The sequence below is a fragment of the Crassostrea angulata genome, chromosome 1 (assembly GCF_025612915.1).
Source record: "Crassostrea angulata isolate pt1a10 chromosome 1, ASM2561291v2, whole genome shotgun sequence".
In the NCBI taxonomy this organism is placed as follows: domain Eukaryota; kingdom Metazoa; phylum Mollusca; class Bivalvia; order Ostreida; family Ostreidae; genus Magallana; species Magallana angulata.
The window spans coordinates 27,592,208-27,612,749 of record NC_069111.1 but is presented as its reverse complement, the minus strand read 5'-3'; the positions used below and the strand labels follow the sequence as shown (position 1 = coordinate 27,612,749).

The window sequence follows — 20,542 nt, the reverse complement described above, 5'->3', positions numbered from 1 at the left end:
CACCTCGGGGCAAATATTCTGGTATGTCGCCCTCGAAGCCATGTAATATTGTATAATAATTTCGGTCGGTCGGGTCAAATCAAATAAAGCCCGAAGGGTTTGACTGAGGTAGGGCAACATTTTCTTACTAATAGCATCCTTGATAATGGAGATCAGGCCGCTTTGATCTGAAGTTAGCCTCATTCTTCAAATTCAAAGTTATACGAACCAAGAAAGTTGATCAATACAGTATTTTTCCCAATGTTTTAACCTGCATTTAACCGCTCAAAAAAACTTCCTCCTGCTTCTGCATAAAGATAATCAAGATAAATCTCTGTATCTGTATTGAGCTACTTCAATTTACACATCCATAGCTATAACAATTAAGGTGGTATGGGACACCTCCATATTGTGACGTACTTCCTATCGAAATAAAAATTACAATCAAGTAAAATAATTTTATAATTGTTTTCTCCCTATAAATCCTTATTTAGCAGCCTGCTGCAGTGGATTAAAGCATATACGACTAATCTGTATGTCATGAGTTTGAATCCCGATGGGGCATTTATATTTTTACATTTCCAAAAATTTTTTAATACATATTATAAGTCAAATATTGAAAAATTTGAAAATTCTTAACTGGTGAAAGTATTTTGATTATAATGAACTTTTATCCACGTGAATATCCATAGGTGTCCCACACCACCTTAAGTCTGATTAAACATGAGCAAAAATTACTTCAGTTGGTGACCAGCTCAAAGACCCTAAGCCTCTAAATTTGAGTTGTTCAAAAATGTTATACCAGCTGAAGCATCTAGATAATCAAGATCACTCTGTGTCTAAAGCTACTTCTATGATTCACTTTCATAGTTATATCAACAACGCAAGTTTAAAAAAAATAGTATCGGTCTTATTCAGTTATTTACATGTACATAAACATGTAACCAGCTCCATAAACGTTAACCTCCGCCAACAACCTAACCCTATGGCTCAGATTCAGCATCCAAGCCTGTGAACTGTATCAGTATTATAAGATGATGCATCAGCTATCAAAATTTGATAAAGACTAAACCAATAACAACTAAGATTTGTCAAAGGGCACCTGCTCCAAAAACTTAAACCAGTTCCAAAAACTTTTAAATTAATCCCTCCAGCCTCTAAAACCTATATGACACAGATTCAACGTTCAAGCCGGTCAAGTGCATCTTAAGACGCACCAGCCAGTAGTAACTTAGATATGAACATCAAAAGACACCTGTTCCAAAAACTTAAGCCTGCTCAACATCTAGTCTGGTAACCCCCCCCCCCCCAACTGTGTTTTCACTTCGTTTTGTGGACCCCAAAACAAAGTGAAAACGCAGTGGCGGGGACGGATACCAGACTACATTTCATCCTGCAACTGAAATAAATGGCCTAGATTCAGCATTTTGACCTACTAGTAAGTATGAAATTGCTTCATGTTCCTGGGATTAGGTCTTTAAGTCCTTAATTAGGTCCAGATGCACCATCCATGCAGTTTAGTGAAGATAGGGCAAGTAAAAACTTAGATAAAGGACCTGCTTCATAAACTTTAACCCAGTCTGGATGCCTGAAGCGGCGCCACAGGTATGGCATAATCCCCCCCCCCCCCCTCCCTTCGTATTGGTGAGCTTATCGGTTGAAGAATTGAAGAATAGCAACTGTTCTCACACATGGTAAAATGATTGTAAAACACATTTTCTATTTTATCAAAAATTCTGGATTTTATTTGGTAAAATAAATCAACTTAAATCCATTAACTGTCATGTATAAAAAAAAATTACAATAAATATTAAAGCAATAACATATACATTATATCATGCAAACATTACATTCTTTTCCTAGTCTTTGCATCCTTTGTTTCATGTATGGAACATCAGCAATAACATATACATTATATCATACAAACATTAGAACTGTCCTAATGGGACTAATATCCATGCAAGGCTAATTTCAAATGGGACAAAAAACATATTAATTATTTTGAATTTCATTTACATTAATGCCCTTTAAGGTCACTTCATGAATTTACTTGACTAATAAATTTAAACAGCTTTTAAGAATAGTTAAATTCTTTATTAATAATGGTATAATTTATTTCCTTATAATGATAGAATTTTTTGGTGTATATGACAGTATCAAAATATTAATAATGGTATAATTTATTTCCTTATAATGATAGAAATTGTTGGTGTATATGAAACAGTATTAAAATAACCTACAAATCACTGCCCATTTTACAAATTATCAATTTCCCCTTAACACATGCTCCATCTAAACCATGGCTCAGATAATGGCCCCCTTGGGACAACTGAATTCAGCCACACTTGTCTTAGATGTTCTTATTAACTTCTAAGAATTAATGATTGACAAACAAAAAGTTTGCATTGTCAGTTGATAGAATACTTATAAAACAAAAAAATTTAGTAAAAAAAAAAAGACAAAAAACCTCCATCTGGATGTATTTATATAAATATATTTTAGAGTGTTTACTATTAATTGATTATTCAATAAAATCTTGTTAATAAATTACCTCCCTTACTTTTCAACATCAGTGTAGAATATATAGGATAAGGAAGATGAAAATTTTCATAAAATCATTATATCTTGTTTGATCTTAATAAAAATTGCAGGGTGGGGGGGGGGGGGGGACAAAATTGGGTCTACAGACAGATGGACAGACAGACAGGGTGAATCCAATATACCCCCATAAACTTTGTTTGCGCGGGTATAATTACATTCTTTTCCTAGTCTCTTTGCATCCTTTGTTCCATGTTTGAAACATCAGCAGCAGACTCAACATGTAAAGCATATATACCAACAAAAATTTGAGTCTTAACGTAGCTCGCGGGTTTGCTGACGTCACAATAGGAATCGACGTAAAGAGTTGACCGTCATAGTAAACTCATAATTTTATTTTAAAATGACAAATGAGATATTTAGAAGTATAAAAGAAAATATTTTAAAAAGCTTATATGCGGTTTATGACTGTTTATACAAAGATTTATAATATCAAGTGCTGAAAATTTAAAGATGTCACATACATTGTCACATTTTGTTTCATAAAGATAAAGAATGAGTGTGCGTTAGAACTCTTCCATTGAAAGTCATGTTTTAAAATAGAATGTATGCATTAACTTCGCTTTTTTTTTTACAATTATAATTTTCGTAATTTGTACTACCGATTAAATTCTTAAATTTCTTTTGGCTTGAGATAACTGTTTTATTCGATTACTTACATATATTGTCAGTAGTTGCCTGGCATTTTATTTTTGCATTGATTGACTCAGAGTTTCATAAAAACAAAATTAGCAATTTTCTGTATCTCTACAGCCTTACATTAATTGCATTTGATAACATTCACAATAATGTCTAATAAGCATTTACATGTTCTAAAATGTGTTAAACAGTTAGTCTTGTCAATAAATGCATTTCAATTTTGGTGTTCTAAAAAGTAAGGAAATGATGACGTCAGGCTAACGTAGTAATGAAAATATAAGGTTTTGAGAAATCTTTTCAATCTTTAAAGTTTTTTTGACAAAAATTGGCCGAGAACACATACTGATATTTTTTTATGAATTGATTCATAATTATCTCCTCTGTTTTTGTGTTGAGTATGATTAATTTCGTCTGAATCGTTTAAAAGTTTGGAGCATAGTTTTGTAATGCGTTTCTGGGTTAAAATGTGCATTTTACTATATATTTCATTGAAATGGCGTTGCTTGATTTTATTAATGACACTGTATTTGAAACACGATAACAATATTACCACGCAGACGAATCTTAAATAAATTTTAGAAATAAAACTATAAAACCTATGGATCACATGGACAAATTTTCAAGGTAGGTTTTCTCACAAGCAGGTAAACCTGCGAGCTACCTTAATTGTGACAGGGTTGATGTAAAATTTGAAATATGCTGGAAAAATTGTCTATGTGGATTTGCCGTCAAAGTTTGTCAGTTTGGTAGCATTTCTTTCACTGCTTGTGGATGGTACTTGTCAAGCGGAAGAATTTAACAAATCTGTTCATCAGTCCAATAATCAGGTACCACAGATTTCTGGCCAGCTCTGACCGTGCAATGAGCACTCTCCACACTGCTATCAGTACAATGGTGTTGAAACAGTATCGAATGTTCCTCAACCTTAGAAAAATAGAAAACATCAATATTTTATAATGGAATCTGGTCTCATAAACAAAGCTGTTGAATGAGCCTTGACTTGTTGAAAAATTATGAAAACTGACACAAAAACAAAGCCATTTGAGTGACAACATACTTTCTTAAATGGGCTTTGGCAGCTGGTAACCCTGATAAATCTTCATTCAGAAGAAATTTTTTAGTTCCTAGGCAGTAATTCTCAATGTATGTTGGCCAATGCAGACCTCGGGGATCAAAGTAAAAACACTGCAGGATAAGAAAATTTCACATTTACTACTGGAGTGTAAAAGGCAGATGACATACAACTTAGTTTGAAAAAAAAAAACCCATTTATTTTAACAATCACCTGATTATCGAAACTGTCAAAACTGTTGCAAAAATTAAGATGAATACCCAGATCAAATAATGTTCATATTTCTGTTGTCATAAACAACAAGTAAAATATCTTTTTTGAGTCACTTTGTCACTTATATTCCTCAGATTTTTTAAAAGATTAACATGTACATATCAAGATGTTTTCATGTGCTATGAAGTTCTGCATAACTCATCACCAAAAAAAATTATGTATGGGTTACATACATTTTATAGTTTATTTTAAAAATGTCATTTTGTTATATTTGTGTGTTACCTTTTTGTCCTCAGGTGACATGTGACTGGTCAGCATGTCCAGATTGCTGTAGGACCACTCCCAGGAGTGCATGGTGAAGTAGGTCAAAGTCCCTATGGCTTTGTGCAAACGATTGTAGATCTTCACCATCCTGCATGAATATTATAAGTGTTTTAGAAAAGTAAACAGGAATCAAAGAAAAAGTGGGCAATCACAATTCCTCAAATGCTGGACAATTTTTGTTTAGAATTGCTCACTGGCGGCTATACAACTTATCAATTTTTTAAAAATAGCTCTGAAAATCTTTCAGATAGAAAATAAAAGTACCTTGGGCGTTTTCCAAGCAGGCAATAGCCAAGATCTGCTACATAGGCTGGGAGCATGTGCTCAATAAATGTGTAAAAGTCATGAAGAAACCTACAAAATAAAGAAGACATACATTTTCCAATAAAGCTTTTAAAAAAATGCAAGCTCCAGAGTTTCAAATATACCAGTATACATATTCAAATACTCCTTACCCTGAGCTAGTAAGGGCAGCCTTTGGTCTTCTAAAGCAGGAATCAAGAGGCACTTTCTTCCAGAAATTCATTACAACTCCCTCTGAAAAATAATTTGAACAAAATCCATCAGTTTTCAAAAAAAAAAACTTGTGTAAAAATGAGAAAAAGAAACCTAAAAAGTAATAAGAAATATCTCTCGAGGAAGCAAATACAACCGATCTTTTAAAATTAAGTTCTCACAATTGCTGATTGTTCATGTAATGTGCATAACATCAATTTAATTTAACAGATGGTGTGTGCAAGAATGAAATATAATGCACAAATATTTTTAGCTTTGCATTTGTTTCAATGAAAATCTTCAGATGTTAAATTCAATATAATTTATATGTGTAAACAAAAGAAAGGTACAAGTGTTTGGCTTCAGGTTGAATGGTAAAATTAACTGACCTAATTCTCCCCAGGTGAATGGATTTACGGAGCCAGTGGTGCTGTGGTAGATAAGACAGGAGCTTGGTTTGGTGACCGCAGTGTACCATGCGGCAGCAATGATCATGTTAACTGGAATGTCCACCGGGATTATGTCTGCCACGCCGCGGTAGTCTCCCTTCATGGACCTCAGAATCCCTTTCCCAGCCTTGAATTAAAAAATAAAAATAATTCAAAACCTTAAACTTTCATTCTGTTAGAATGCATAAACATCTTATTCATCTATTACAATTAATACTTACTGCTACATATAACCCACTGGGCCCATTGTAGTTGTCTATCCAGCCCTAAAAAAAAAAAAAAAAAACAGTTTTATTTAATACCGTACATTGTTTTTAATGACTGCTATCTTATTGTATTCCTTACATGGCTCATGTAATGACCTCATTGATCTATAACTCGGAATGAAGTCAAGAAACTATACATACAGGCACAGGTTCTTTCCAGGCAGCCCCTACGATGGAGGGTCGGACGATGGCCAGGGGGAGGTCCGAGCCCTCCTTGACCAGCAGGTGTTCTGCCAGGTGCTTGGTGTAGGTGTATGTGTTTGGTTTGTTACCTATCAGCTTGGGTGTGATTGAGGTGATCATGTCATCATCCATCCACCTGCAAATTGATCGAAAGGCAATTTAGAATAGCATCTTTAAGTTTTCTTTCAACATTTTTAACAAGGCTTGCAGTCATATATGTATTTATATAAAAAAAAACTTGGAATGAATAGAGACATTCTTTTTAATTTAAAATGTTAACCAATCTATTTGCAGTTGTAAAATATGTAATTTTGTGCACAGAAATTTTTCAGTTATAATCTATATCTGGAATTTTATCAAGAATTTTAACTGTAAAAAGAAAAAAATATTGATGTTTTTTCCTTTCCATACCGATAAAATTGTTCTTTTATTTCTTTTTCATTTTTTTCTACACAGCCTAATTCCCCTTAAATATCAATGATACAAATGGATATCTTTTAAAAGAATACTTACTCTAATACATCTATTAATTTCTGGGGATCCACGGGTGGATTATATACCATTTCCTCAATAAATGGACGATCACAGTTGGCATAAGCTGTAGATATGTGTATAAATACCTGTAAACACAAATTAAAAAAAAACTGATACAAGAACTCAACTAATATTGTTAACATTGTTAATACATGTATAAGCAAATGTATTTAACACAATAGAGCAATTTTTCTTATTTAATAGAGAGAGAGAGAGAGAGAGAGAGAGAGAGAGAGAGAGAGAGCGCAGAGAAATATTTTGGTGCATCTACATGTTACTTTGACAAGTTCCAACAAAAGAATTAACAAATCTATTGTTTCAATGTGAAGGTCTAGGAAAATACAGCACTCAGAATAATAAATGAAAAATGGTATCATAATTACCTCAAGGTGTTTGAACTGTTTGCACAAAACAGTCATCTTCCTTACTGCAATGACGTTCATATCTACTGCCACCCTATAAGATAAACAAGAACCCAATTTGTCATATTGCTTTCATTAAAAAATGCATGATCTCAAGTGAATTACCAATTTTTCACAATTTTCTAGTAAAGAAATGTTGAACTCAGGGGTGGTTAAGTGGAGATGGATATGAGCATTTAAAACCAATTTGAATCTACACCACACACATTTTTTCCTGATGATAATATATGTGTTGGTACAGTAGTTATATCCAAGATTGTTGCACTGTAGTGGTAGTACATGTACTGTATCTTTCCAGAAAAAGTTTGGTTGGTAGACAAATGGGATACAATCCTACACAAACCAGAAACTTATTTTTTGCAAAGGCTTTGAATATGTTTCTCTTAAAGCAAATAGAGATATAGAGAATTTTAAAGGAGGAAGAGTAAAACAATTCTTAAATCAATGGAAACACTTTAACATCAGATTATGAAACTCTGAGTACATGTATAATACAAGGTTTGCAACTGGAGTTCATCTCAAATTTAATGAACACAATTTATTCAAACATTTATCTTTGCCACGTGAAGTGGTTGCTGTCTCAGGAGACAATAAACTTGCTATCGTTCTCATAGCCAGTAAAGAGGTATATATTATATATATCGTATACCTTAAATGTTCATCAAATCTAATTGTAGCAGCACTGTGGAACACAACATTCACATTGTCACAAAGTAACTTCAGATCTTCAGGCTTTATTCCAAGTTCTGGTAATGTTATATCTCCAAAGATTGGGACTAATTTTTCATGAAAGTTTGGTTGTTCCTTGCGCAGTTTGTCATAGACCTACAAAATCAAGATTGAATATTAAAAAAAATCAAAATAATCATCTAAAATATAAAAGTTAAATTTTTAAATATATTTTTTTGTAAACAATACAAGTAATATGAACAAGAATCATCAGGTTTTCTCAAAAACTTTATATCAATTTCACTGAATTATATTTTTAAATGAAATGTGCAAAGAGGTATAGCGCACTTAATATACGATTTCGCCTATACAATATAGCGCTTTTGCAAACAACAGACATTTTCAATTTTATACAATATTTAGTTAAAATATATTCAGAGTAACACTAATTACACATTAACCATGTTAAAAGAGTCTTAATTATCTTTATACACACAACATCATTTAAATCTTTAGATTTTGCTAGGTTTATATTGAAAAATAGTAAGTATGCAATAAAACAGTTAGGCATTTAACTATACTTTAACCACTTTAATCCCAAGAAAGCCAATTAAATTATGTTCTACAGTTATTCTAATACAATATGTAATCATTGGATTAATTTTGGTTAAACGTGGTCTTCTTACTGAAAATTAAACAAATATTTCACTTAGTGACCTTTCTAATAAGTTCATGTATATAGCCACAATGGCACATATATTGAAAGGACATTCCATATTTGTGTTGTATGTGTGGCCTAGTGGTAACACTGAGGTCTTTTTGGTCATGCCGTCGCTGGATCGATTCCAACAAGTAATGATTTTTTTTTTTCACTAAAAGCATAATAAGAATAGAGAGGAACTTTTTTTTCAAATTCTCTTGTTTATAGTTCTGAATATGAGCACAGTGACTGCACACCCAATCTAATTATAAAATCAGATCTTAGATCTGCTCACTACGATCGCTACACTAGGTGTAACGATCGTAGTGAGCGGATCTAAGATCTAATTTTAATTAGCTTGACTGCACACCAGATCTCTTCAGTAACACTATTCTCTATATACACCTACATTTATTGCATTTTGCTGAAAGTTATCACAGTTCATAATTTCAACTAAATTGAAATACACAGAGTTCCTGAATTTAAAACAAATAAGTGGTTACTGACACGATTATAAAATCAGTACCTAGGTTTTGAAAATCATATTGCGACAGCTACCTGTATTTATTTTTATTAACAGGTAGTTTCCGTTCAAACACGGGTGTAGGCGAAATCAGGGGGAAAAGCGCTATACCTATTTGTTTTGGGATCCACTCATGTACATTGCATGTTCTCTTGTAATATTTGGATAATCCACTCAAAATCAATTCAAAGATTTCAATTCCTTGTAAACATTTTTGCTCGACTTATTCTATGCCTTATACATGTATTGGCAATTTAAATAGAATTTGATCTTATATTAAAATATTTATGGCATAGTTTGTCTATGTACTTTGTACTTTTTTCGTATTTTTCACAAAGTGTTTCCATGAAATATTTTGGGATTTACTTATTTAGATGATGACTTACTGGACATTTACATATCTCCTCAACTCTTTGGTCAATGTCTTGTGATTTCTTTGGTCTCATTAACATAAATATTTTGTTCACATTAGGACAACTTCTTAGAAGTTTTTCTATCAGCACTTTTCCAATGAATCCCGAAGCTCCTGTTAAGAATATATTTTTTCCTGCATAATATTCCCCTATTGATGGAAGTCTGGACGAGGAATCCATGGTTGACATAATTATCAGTTTCTTCTTCTGTACTGACACCTATCTGTTAAAAAAAAAGAGGAAAGGGAAATAACATTGGATCTTAAACAAGTCGTTAAATGCTGACTTCCTGCACATAATTTTTATCATATCCTGTAAACAATTTTCATGGGTATTTATAGAATCGGTAGGACAACAAAGTAGTGTTAAACAAAATTACAGTACCAACCAGACCCAACCTAACAGAAAGCAAACACCAACCAATCTCCGGATCTGTTGTCTGTGTCCACTCGGGGTCTGCTATGACAGACCCAGAGCTGAGCCATAGCGGACATGGAAAGCAGACCCCAATTTCAGAAGCAGACTCTTAAATAACTTCTGAAAATTACCAAAATTAATGTATCTACATGTAAATGTGTAATTGGAATACACAAGGGGCAAGCTTACCAGAAAGAGATGGGTGTAAATAAACAATAATTTCATGCATAATAAACACATAGAGTTGTGCGGTTGAGACGTGACAGACATAAACATTTTATAACATTTGTATATTGTGTATTCTCTTTTGAGAAGTGGACAGGCATAGCCTTCATCCACTTCTCTTTGCAAGCCCTCGTGTTTAGATTCTGAAAAACGTATAAATGTCGGAACCGAAGATGGTCTATGCTTCGACCCATGGTTTGACTCTAGTTTCCCTGAATTTTTGTAACAGACCTATTATTTCTACTTTTAAACATTAATGCACACGTATATCATAAAAAAAATCAACACTTACCCGCTGTCAATTCTGTCTATTCTTCTCAAAAGAAAGTAGTATATTGTGCAATTTGAATCACACTGTTTACGTCTAACTCCACACCCCCCCCCCCCCCCTCTTAAAATTTATAATCATAAAAATTATTAGGCCTGTAGTCTTCAAATTTCTATTACGTCAGATATCATGTCGTAGTATGTTATTTTTTTTTGGTCACAATAGCCTATGATTTAATTTTATTGTTGATAAACACTGGTGAAAATGTTACGTTTTTGAGATTGACTATAGCAACTACAAACAGAAGGGGCATAACTCTGGTCAACATCGATTTACCTTTTATCCTGCAAATTAGGCCCTATCAAGAAAATGTTAACATATTCTGTAAGAAAAATTGTATTGGAATGAGTAAAAAAACCCAGCGGGTGTGGCTAGTTGATAAGATAGAGGATCAAATTTGGTCGGGAGACACCGGCTGCCCAGCCCACTTTGCACACGCCTATATCTTAATGTACGATCACTGGCGCGTCAACCATGTCATTTGGTTTATGATCTAAATTATATCAACAGCATGTCTAACTATACCTTAAAATAAAACTCCCATCACCGGTTCAAAGCGTTTCACTCGTTCTAGAATCGGTATCACGTCCTCGTCGATTGATCCACTTTGACCCTTGGTTTATTCTTCCGATTGGACAATTTCTTTTTCCTTATATTTGGCGGAAGTTTCCCCCATTTGTAGTTATCAAAAATTGTATGATACGGATATTTATTTCCGGATGATGAACACCTCTAGTCAAACGATAATGAAAATATAATGAATGTCAGATGTAAGAAGCAGCTTTTTAGTGATCATAGCATTAACAATATATGCGAGGTTTTTTTCTTAAAAATGTATCAGATGCATACTTATATCTTCAAAGTTAGACTGCCTTTTGTGTTTTTTATTCTCGTATTATACTTAAAAATATAATAAAATTACAAAGTTTTAAAGGTTTGTAGATTTAATATAAAAAACATTTTTCTTAGGATATAAAAAACATTTCTCTTAGGATGCTTCAACCAGTTTAAAATCAAAGTACTGAGAGTACTGAAAGACGGAATCTTGAAAGTTTGAATTTGTAATTGTCCTGGATTTCCTCGAAAATGCTTCCAAAATTTATGAGTTTGAATTAGTTGTTACAATCTATGTTAATTCGGCTTTTTTGCAATTGTCTGATACTCTGTCTAAATTTTACTCAATCCCGGCCTTCATAATTGTAGAAAATTGACACAACGGTTTCTTATGTAAAATAAGACCCCAAGGAATAATTTTAAAAATTACTACTAACCGGGAAAATCAAACAACTATATTAAAGTAGATGATTTTAATCATTAGAGTTATTCAATTTTGTGATCCAAGAGAAAACCCACAAGTCGGACGGTATCCGTTATACAAGGTTTATGAAAACCCCGAAAACTCTGAAACTGCTGAATTAACAAACAAAGTGAACATTTTATACCGATAACAAACACAGGCACCTGACGTTAGAAATATTTTTATTACAATAAGATTCCAAGAACTTTGACAATAAAAAGATTTGTCACGGTTGCCATTTTGATTTTTAAGACCGACTTATTTGACACGATATTGTTCATTTGCGATTCATGCAAAATTAATAGGTAAAAATAAATCCGTTCGCCACTTACTACTTTTTAGTGTAAACTCGTGCATCACCTACACGAATTACGATACAACCGTTCCTTTCATTAAAAATCATACTCCGAAAATCAGAGACATAAATAACAGAGATTGTCAACTCCGCCATTAGCGTGTAAATGTTACGGGACCAACCTTACTTTGAGAACTACAAGTGCAACAGCAATCTTGTACATGTATAAGTCATTAAATTTGAACCTGATAGTGAACATGAACATGAACCTGTAAATATTTTTAGCATGTTTTATTTGTGCAATATTTACAAAAACTCTTTATTTAGTTTTTAAATTACTTTTTAAAAACTTTTTGACTTTTCACAAAGTAATGGTAATGCATTACTTTACTCATGTAATGGTAATGTAATGCATTACTTCAAGAAAATTAAGTAATGGTAATGGTAATTTAATGCCCTAATTCATAAAGTAATGGTAATGCAATGCATTATTTTACAATGTAATTCACCCGAAGCCTGATTCCAACTAAGCCGGAAAACATGAACATTAACATTTAACTTGGTTCTTCAATCGATAAGATTGTATATATTATATGATGTATAAGTCTTCCAAAATGTATAATCTATTATAGATTTTGCTTACAATGCATTGTTTAAAATTTAAATTCAGTTTAATCAACTAAAGAGCCAACGAACGAGAAGGCAAATTCAGACTTGTTTTTATTTTCTTTGTACAAAATTCCTTTAGAGACGAAAAGCACTTAGCAGTCATACCGCAAGTAGACTGGAAGCCAATGAAACACCTATTTAATTTGTAAAACATCTGTGTATAACCCGTCCAAATTTTAACTTCGGCTTGCGCATAAAGTTTGGTAGTATTAAGGTGAAAGGTTGTCAAAATAAAATTCACAACTTTTCAAAAATGGCACTTTGCGTTTGGGAACTTTAATTTCGATTCCACCATCAACCTCTTCTATTGATTAATGAGCTCGTACACAAACTGAATCGTCAACGGCGCTGTGCATTAAGTAACGTAACTCATTCCACATTTGAACCCGAGCAAGAATATTTTTGATCAATAAAACTATTTGTTTATTTTCTAAATAGAATTTTGTTTATACACAGAGGACTTAAAAAATTTAATGCGTGTTTTTATAATACATATTTACTGAAATGCATGAAAACTTTCTGCACTATTTTCTTACGCGTAGACTCAATTCATGTGTTCTACGCGTGCCTTCCGGTTTGAGAAACCAATAGACGGGGTCACGTGAGTCTTTAAAAACACTAGTTATTATAAACAATTACTCAAATGTGGTTGATTGGTAAAAATCCACGGGGAGCGTGACTAACTGAATGGGTTTTGCGTACTTTACACCACTGAACCCCCGGGTTTTCTTCAATCCTGTAAGTTTCCAAAAAGTTGATAATTAAGACTCACAAGTTGTTCATTTTTTGCCAGAAGGAGTAATAATGATTTAACTTTATTTTGACAATTTTAGGGCGGCGCGCGCCGCGGGTGCGACCCCATTGAATCCGCCACTGAGTCCATTGTGCACAACTACTTGATGTGCAACGAGCGATAACTCTATATAAAGTCGGCCTCCATTTTGATAATTTCGAAAACTAAATTTGAATGGCATTCATTTGATCTTTGTCAATGTGCACTGTATCCTCATATCATTTGATAATGAGTTACTTTTGTTTTCTTTGTAATAAAGACCTTGAAATCCGGCCACAATCATCACAATGCACAATTTAGTTGGTCACATCAAAATGTCAAATGTAACATATGATGACGTCATCTTTGATTTTTGTTTTCAATTTTTAACCCGGGCTCTGTTAAAATATTTTTAAACTGTAAAAAATTCAAACAAACGCAAAACGTTCTCTGAAAACTGTTACTGAATTTTTGAAAATAAGTTTTTAATAAAAATTTAACCGATTGCAAAGAACTAAATATATCCTGGTTTTTTTGTCTAGTACAGTCGTTTTACCGGTAACGAATCAGTATGTGGTTTCGTCGTGCATGCGACTATTAATATCGGAATTCCAAATGTTTTTATTTTTTGTTTAAATCACATTTATTTGTCCTTCTAAAATGTAGTATCAAACTTTCGAAAATATAAAGGATGATAATAATTTCAACACCCCCTCCATTTTCCTAGTTTCTAATTCGTTTTCCAGTATCGAATCAAGTGCACTCTATTACTTCTGGCCGAATATTTTGAGGCGAATTAATTTCAAAAATGTGCTAGAGGTTCATGTTAATAGACTTATAAATGAAGAAAGAAAAATAATTGTGGGAATATGTCATTTAAACAAATAATATGATCGTTATTTTTATCATACCGTTTTCATGTCAAATTGAAACTGGACTTAGTTTTAATTTGCGTTACTTTATGAAACTGAATTTTCATGAAAACACTCTATAATAGTAATTGATGATAAGTAGTTGCCATTTGCCTTTGTTTTGCCAGTATATCTATCAATATATCCAGCCAAATAATGCTTCTATCGCATTGAACCGAAACTAGGAAAACTACACGTGGTTCTATTTGAAGTCATCCTTTCATTCAAAGCTCCATTATTATTTAATATGATGCATTATCTTATTAAATGGATTATAATTACTAATTATCCACCAAATAGGGGTCAATAACAAACTTATTTTCATAGTTAGGCTTTATTGTTTTCACACTTTCGTTTTTTTTGCCTTGGCACTTCCGGCAGCTCATGTCTGGGTCATCTTTTTAATTTGTAAACAATTCGGTAAATAATTGTGCAAATGTCAAACAACTTCACACACTGATAGAATATCTATTTCTGTATTATAATTACCCAGCTAGGATTTTTTAAAAGCTTAACTTCGTCTTTTACCAATATTTTGTCTAACAATTATTCGATACTGGCAAATACTCGTTACCGGTAAAACGACTGTATGTGTTTCACACGTCACATACATCATGCAATAATTCTATTTAAGTATGCTTCATATTTATTGGCTATGTGAAAATGACATTATATAGTTTTATATAAATTTATTTAACATTTCGTTTTCGGCCATATGGGTCTTGCCTCATTATCCACAATCCCAGTTATCCAATAATTATCGAATTTCCATTATTCGCTCTGAAAAAAAATAAATTAAAAACTTCAACAATGAAGATTAATGATAAAATGAAAAAAAAATGATAAACACTGTGGGGTAAAGGTGCGGTCACATGATGCGATTTTCCATCAGATTTTTATCGACTTGCTCATGTAAGTCGATTGGAGTCAATTATTGAGGTTGTCACACTATACGATTTTACAATTGATTTTCGATTCATAAAACCCATTCGATATTTCTGTTGTACGGGAAAAGAACATTGTGACGTCACAATTCTCACCAGAGAGTCGACTGAAAATCGGATGCATTCAGATTTTCAATCGACTTTGCTTTCGACTTGGGTGGTCACACGGTACGATTAGTCGAAAGCAAATCGGATAAGAAAATCTTATGGGAAATCTGATCGAAAATCGTATCGTCTGACCGCAACCTTTAGATTTACAACGACTTTAGAATTTGCTTTCGACTTAGGTGGTCACACGGCACGATTTTAGTGGAAAGCGAATCGGATGAGAAAATCTGATGCAAAATCGTATCGTCTGACCGCACCTTTGAAATATACTGTAAACGCTTCACTGTTATAAACAAGGAAAGATATTATAACAGATTGGAGAAATTTTAGTCCTCACTCTTTTTCACAAATGAAGTAGTGAGAGTTGTCGCACTGGTCGTCGTTCCACAGATAGTTCCTAGAGTGAGACAGCAGGGCACAGTCCTCGTTATGACCATTATCTGGCTGCCCAGGGGCCCAGGCAGTGTACCCGGGATTGGCCCCTGCTGGAAGCCATTCCCATGTACCCTCCATAGAATCGTCCGTCAGACCAATCCAGAAATCGGCTGCAAAAAAGTTATGACATACAACAATCAAAGTACTGAAAGTACTTCTGGGTGCTGGACTTTAAAATCAACTTTTGGAAAATCAATTCGATTATTGAATGTATTCGGGTGCTTTATTTGTAATTACTACATAAAATAGTTTATACAAACACTATACTAAATGTATATATACAATATGCATGCGCGGATCTACGGAGTCGGGGCGTTGCCTTACTCACCCTAGAAAAATCACTCCTTACTATTAAAAACACTGTAATAGACCATGAATCCCCATTACAACACCTTACCCTCAGATCCTCCACCCCGGGAAAATTCTGGATCCGGGCTTGATATATGTCTCCATTTTAAAAAAAAGATCGCTTTATGCCAATTTTTATTAAAATCGTTTCTTCTACAAATTGCATCATACAAACTAATTATTCTCTGATGTTCAAATACATAAGCAAATACATATATGTATACGAGCAAACAAAGGACTTTGAGTAAATCAGCGCTCAATGAGCCCGCCCAATATCAATGCACTGTGTTTGGGGCAGCCAGAAAGAGATGCCATATTGTGTATCTAAAGTAAAACTGAATGTTTAAATACACTTAATTTACTGTTAATTAGTTCGAATAGTTTTCAAGTTAATTATATTCAAGGTGAAATTTTTTTTAACTCTATACATGCTAAAATTTGCGTCAATTCAAAATGACAGTGAAAATGAACGTGTTTTATTACTTACAAAAATTACATTTATGCTGTTAATTATAATGCCCAATTCGATCACGTAATGAAGATATCAAATTTCAAAGTATTAAAAAGGTATTTATTTTCCTGCCAGGAAAGTAATGCCTCCTTATGTACATCAATCTATAACGTGTAATTGACAGTTAATTTTAGACTATCGTACAAAACTTTGTGCGGGGTTAACACCTTCATAATTGTTGTAGTTTCACGAAGGAAAGGATATAGTTTTTACAGTAAAGCTTAGATTTGTCCTAAATACAAGTCAGAACGAAAGAAAGCAAAAAACCAAGCGGGTGAGCATGTATATGTATATACATGAACTTCCTTTGAACAATGACCTCGGCTTATGAGTTTTCCCCAAAGGGCTATTTTTATTTCGTGTGAGTGTTATCCAAATTAAACTTTCAAAAGTAATTGTACGGTGAATGACAAATGTATTACACTCATAATACATGTATATATTTCAAAGTAACAACTTTTAAACTTATACAAAATCAAGACGGATATGTAATTAGGCAAACAATAACGGCGACCTGATTTCTCGCGGACATGCGCAATGAGGTCGATTTGCTCTTTCTTCATCAATATTCATGGAAAGGCATTGCTTTCATCTCAGGAAAATAAGCAATTAAAATTCTGTTTCTTTGTTAGTTACTAGATGGAGTTAACCAGTGTAATTTACAGAATATAGATAACTTTTATAAGTAAACAAACATACGTTTTCACTGTCATTCAAAATTCACGCAAATTAAAGCGTGTATAGCTTTAAGTGGATAATGTATGAAATATTGAGGGTTGATTAATCTTCCATTCATGGTTCACCTAGACAACAAATTACAAGTTATGCAGTGTAATTTCACAAGTTTAGGCAAAAAATGATTAAAAAAAAAAACCCAGTGTATAACAAAATCGCCAAACAATGATTGGGCAAGCTCTCTTTGTAGTCAAATAATAGTAGTACATATAAAAAAAAAATTAGTCATTTCAATCCTTTATCAGACGTTGGCAAATTAGAATAGAGCGTTCCTTGTCTTTGCATAATCAAAGAAACCTGAATGCCCAATATAATGTCGACGCTACCATGAAAACAATTTCTCAACGGTATACAAACTACTAAGTATATTACGGCCAACTGCAGCTATATTTGAGTGGTCAACACATTGGTCATCAGATCTACCTAAGTATCAACTTTTTAATTTTATTTAGTAAAGAAAAACATTTGAAAAGTCCACTTTTCAATATGGAACATTTTTCTATATACAAGTATTCATACAAGGCGATTCATCTTTAAAAGGAGAGATACACAGACTAAATCAAAGTACTGAAGAACTGACGGGAGTTGATTTTGTCGATGTTTATTCATTTTAAAATTAATGATATGTTATTTTTCATGACAAGTATATGTAATAACATGTAATTTCTAATTTGAATTACGCACATTAATTTTTTATAATATGAATTTTTGGACTTTTTCGACAAGAATGTCGAGAAACCCCCATATGGATCATGTTAAATAATATTTAAAATAAAATTAATTCAATCAAACTATGTATCAGTAATAGAAATATTTCTCGAAAATTGTATGGATCCAAGCAATATTAAACTCTAGTTTCGTTCAACCAAACGCTCGGCTGACACCGTGATTTACGGAGACAGCCGAGCGTCCATTTGAACGAGACTATATTGAACTCTGGCGTAGGAATACATACGACTACAAAAAATATTTAATTTGTTCGTACCATTTAAAATCTGACTATTTTTAAGGTATTTATAAATAAGTTTCCTTGAAAAACAATGCTTTAGCATATATTACATCGAATTTATCAATTATTTTCAAGAACTAAGTCTTGTCAGCAGCAATGATTTGTACTGAGGTCCATACAGTTTCACTTTCGGTTTGTCTGAGTAACTGCATAGGAGAGTTAATTAAACTCCCAAAAATGGCCACTATACTATCTTAATGCATTCTTACACTGCTCATGCTTACCATTAACTCCCATGGCAGTCAAGTGCTTGATAAGAAAATCATTTTCTGTTGCTGAGTTTATTTCCACCAAATAAGCCTCGTGAAGGCTACAGAAATACTGTGAAAAAAATGAAATCTTTAGTTTGAACAGTTTCTCGTGTGTGTACAATGTATATAATTATGTTGATAAATTTTACTTATATTAATCTAAAGAACGTTCGATAGGGCGTAATTATCATAAATATGAAAAAATGTTCTCTTCTTACTAACTGGTTATAAAAAGAGTCATTAATAAACTTTCAAGAATTAAGTCATATTTTCTAACCAATTGAGCGTAACGAAGACTTATTATATGTCTTCATTACGCTTAATTAATTATTTAGAAAATAGGTATTTTACCTCGGATTAATATATAGATGAATTATCACGAAAGATTTATTGAGTAGAAATGATGTTACATTTCGGTAGAACACCCTGAAGATCTTACCGAAGCCATCGCCCAGTGCTCACGTGCCGACGTCTCAAACGCATAACACGACGAGGCGTGAGGTGCCCAGCCCCCCGGGCACTGTATTGCGCTAGCAACAAAAGCTTTAATAAAAGAGCACACAAATTATGCTTTGATAATCAAGAAATAAAGAACGAGTTCTTTTTCAATTTTGTGATTTTCAATTCTTTCAATTGTACAAACCCCACTTCCACCTTATGTTATCACAAAGACATCGAAAAAAGCAAATATTGCAGAAAAACCTCCGAGTTCCAGGAATTTTGTTTTGAAATATAAAAAGCTGATGCTGTATTTCATTTCAAAGCTGGTTATGTAACATTGCTACAGTAAGCTTGTCACATATTAAGGAATCATTTTTATTCGTGGGGGTCAATGTTCGTGGGTAGCCAAAATTGGACATAATTTCGTTGGTAGTGTAATCGGGTAATTTTCGTAACTATCAAACAAATGATTGTGTTTAGGTTTGTGTAGATGTAAATTCGTTGGCCGTTTCGTTGATCCCCCACGAACAATTATGATTCCACAGTATTATTTCTCTCGATGCCTCAAGTCATTGTGAGTGAAATTAACCCATATATAATAAGACTTCGTGGTGGTCTATGTTTTGTGGTTTATGAACCAGGTTTTGGCTGAGGTTGCGCAATGTTTGAAGTTGAATGAAATGACACAAAACAATAATTTCATTCTTTTTATGTCGATGATGAATATAATAAATATAGACATTTTATTAGAAATATGGTATATAATGAATGATAATCTTGTATTACCTTTCAGAAAGAGGACAAACAGGAGTTTCATACTGGACCGTATGGTTCACATAGATAACGGCCCGCGAGGTCTTCCCTGACTTTATGGGTCGTCATGATATACATTTATATACTGTATTTAATCCAAACAACACACTTCTGATTTCAGATTGCATACAGTTAATTGCTACAAGCATACAATGCTCAGATAACTATGTGCAGATTTCCTAAAATAGAACACATATTTAATTTAATATAACCAAGCGACAATTTACCTTGTAGTTTTTAAGATGGTTAAAAATGTAAAACTGTTAACGGAAAAGATTTTCTAATATTTAATTATACATTTTCACAATATGGCCATATTGGCCCCGCCCTTGGACCTGAACCCCTGACCCAGGGGGCATGAATGTAATAATTTAGTTAGAGAGGTACACGGACATCATAACCATGCATTTGGTTTTTCTCAAATATATATTGGAGTAGAAAAGACGGTTTCTAAGATTTAATACATTTTTCTATGTGGCCATAATCGCCGTAACTTAAGGTCCGAACCCCTGGGCCAGGAATCATGATTTCACAACTTAGATAAAGAGATACAT

At 33.1% G+C, this 20,542-nt stretch overlaps 2 protein-coding genes across 2 annotated transcripts; both read right to left on the bottom strand.

The window, feature by feature from the left end:
* Positions 1-1,684: 1,684 nt before the first annotated feature.
* LOC128163518 (fatty acyl-CoA reductase 1-like) lies at positions 1,685-11,099 on the bottom strand. Its single transcript, XM_052827136.1, has 14 exons — positions 10,975-11,099; positions 9,453-9,702; positions 7,824-7,999; positions 7,136-7,208; positions 6,732-6,838; positions 6,177-6,354; positions 5,991-6,035; positions 5,710-5,896; positions 5,281-5,362; positions 5,090-5,179; positions 4,784-4,913; positions 4,274-4,401; positions 3,878-4,140; positions 1,685-2,831 (listed from the first exon to the last, which is right to left on the bottom strand). Exons 2-13 carry the CDS (start codon positions 9,666-9,668, stop codon positions 3,975-3,977), a joined length of 1,578 nt encoding a protein of 525 aa, XP_052683096.1. The 5' UTR covers positions 9,669-9,702; positions 10,975-11,099; the 3' UTR covers positions 1,685-2,831; positions 3,878-3,974.
* Positions 11,100-15,027: 3,928 nt separating this feature from the next.
* On the bottom strand, positions 15,028-20,042 carry LOC128162616 (perlucin-like). Its single transcript, XM_052825859.1, has 5 exons — positions 19,962-20,042; positions 19,174-19,277; positions 18,708-18,804; positions 15,783-15,990; positions 15,028-15,173 (listed from the first exon to the last, which is right to left on the bottom strand). Exons 1-5 carry the CDS (start codon positions 19,990-19,992, stop codon positions 15,140-15,142), a joined length of 474 nt encoding a protein of 157 aa, XP_052681819.1. The 5' UTR covers positions 19,993-20,042; the 3' UTR covers positions 15,028-15,139.
* Positions 20,043-20,542: the final 500 nt, after the last annotated feature.

What these genes read in the sequence shown, in the direction of transcription:
- LOC128162616 (XM_052825859.1), bottom strand. Translation starts at nt 19,992, where the DNA reads ATGAAACTCCTGTTTGTCCTCTTTCTGAAAG. An exon ending in AGCACTGGGCGATGGCTTCG is followed by an intron (nt 18,805 to 19,173) that starts GTAAGATCTTCA and finishes TTTTTTTCACAG; the next exon opens with TATTTCTGTAGCCTTCACGA. An exon ending in GACTGCCATGGGAGTTAATG is followed by an intron (nt 15,991 to 18,707) that starts GTAAGCATGAGC and finishes ACTTTTTTGCAG; the next exon opens with CCGATTTCTGGATTGGTCTG.
- LOC128163518 (XM_052827136.1), bottom strand. Translation starts at nt 9,668, where the DNA reads ATGTCAACCATGGATTCCTCGTCCAGACTTCCATCAATAGGGGAATAT. An exon ending in AGATTTGATGAACATTTAAG is followed by an intron (nt 7,209 to 7,823) that starts GTATACGATATA and finishes TTTATCTTATAG; the next exon opens with GGTGGCAGTAGATATGAACG. An exon ending in CCTGGAAAGAACCTGTGCCT is followed by an intron (nt 6,036 to 6,176) that starts GTATGTATAGTT and finishes TTTTTTTTTTAG; the next exon opens with GGCTGGATAGACAACTACAA.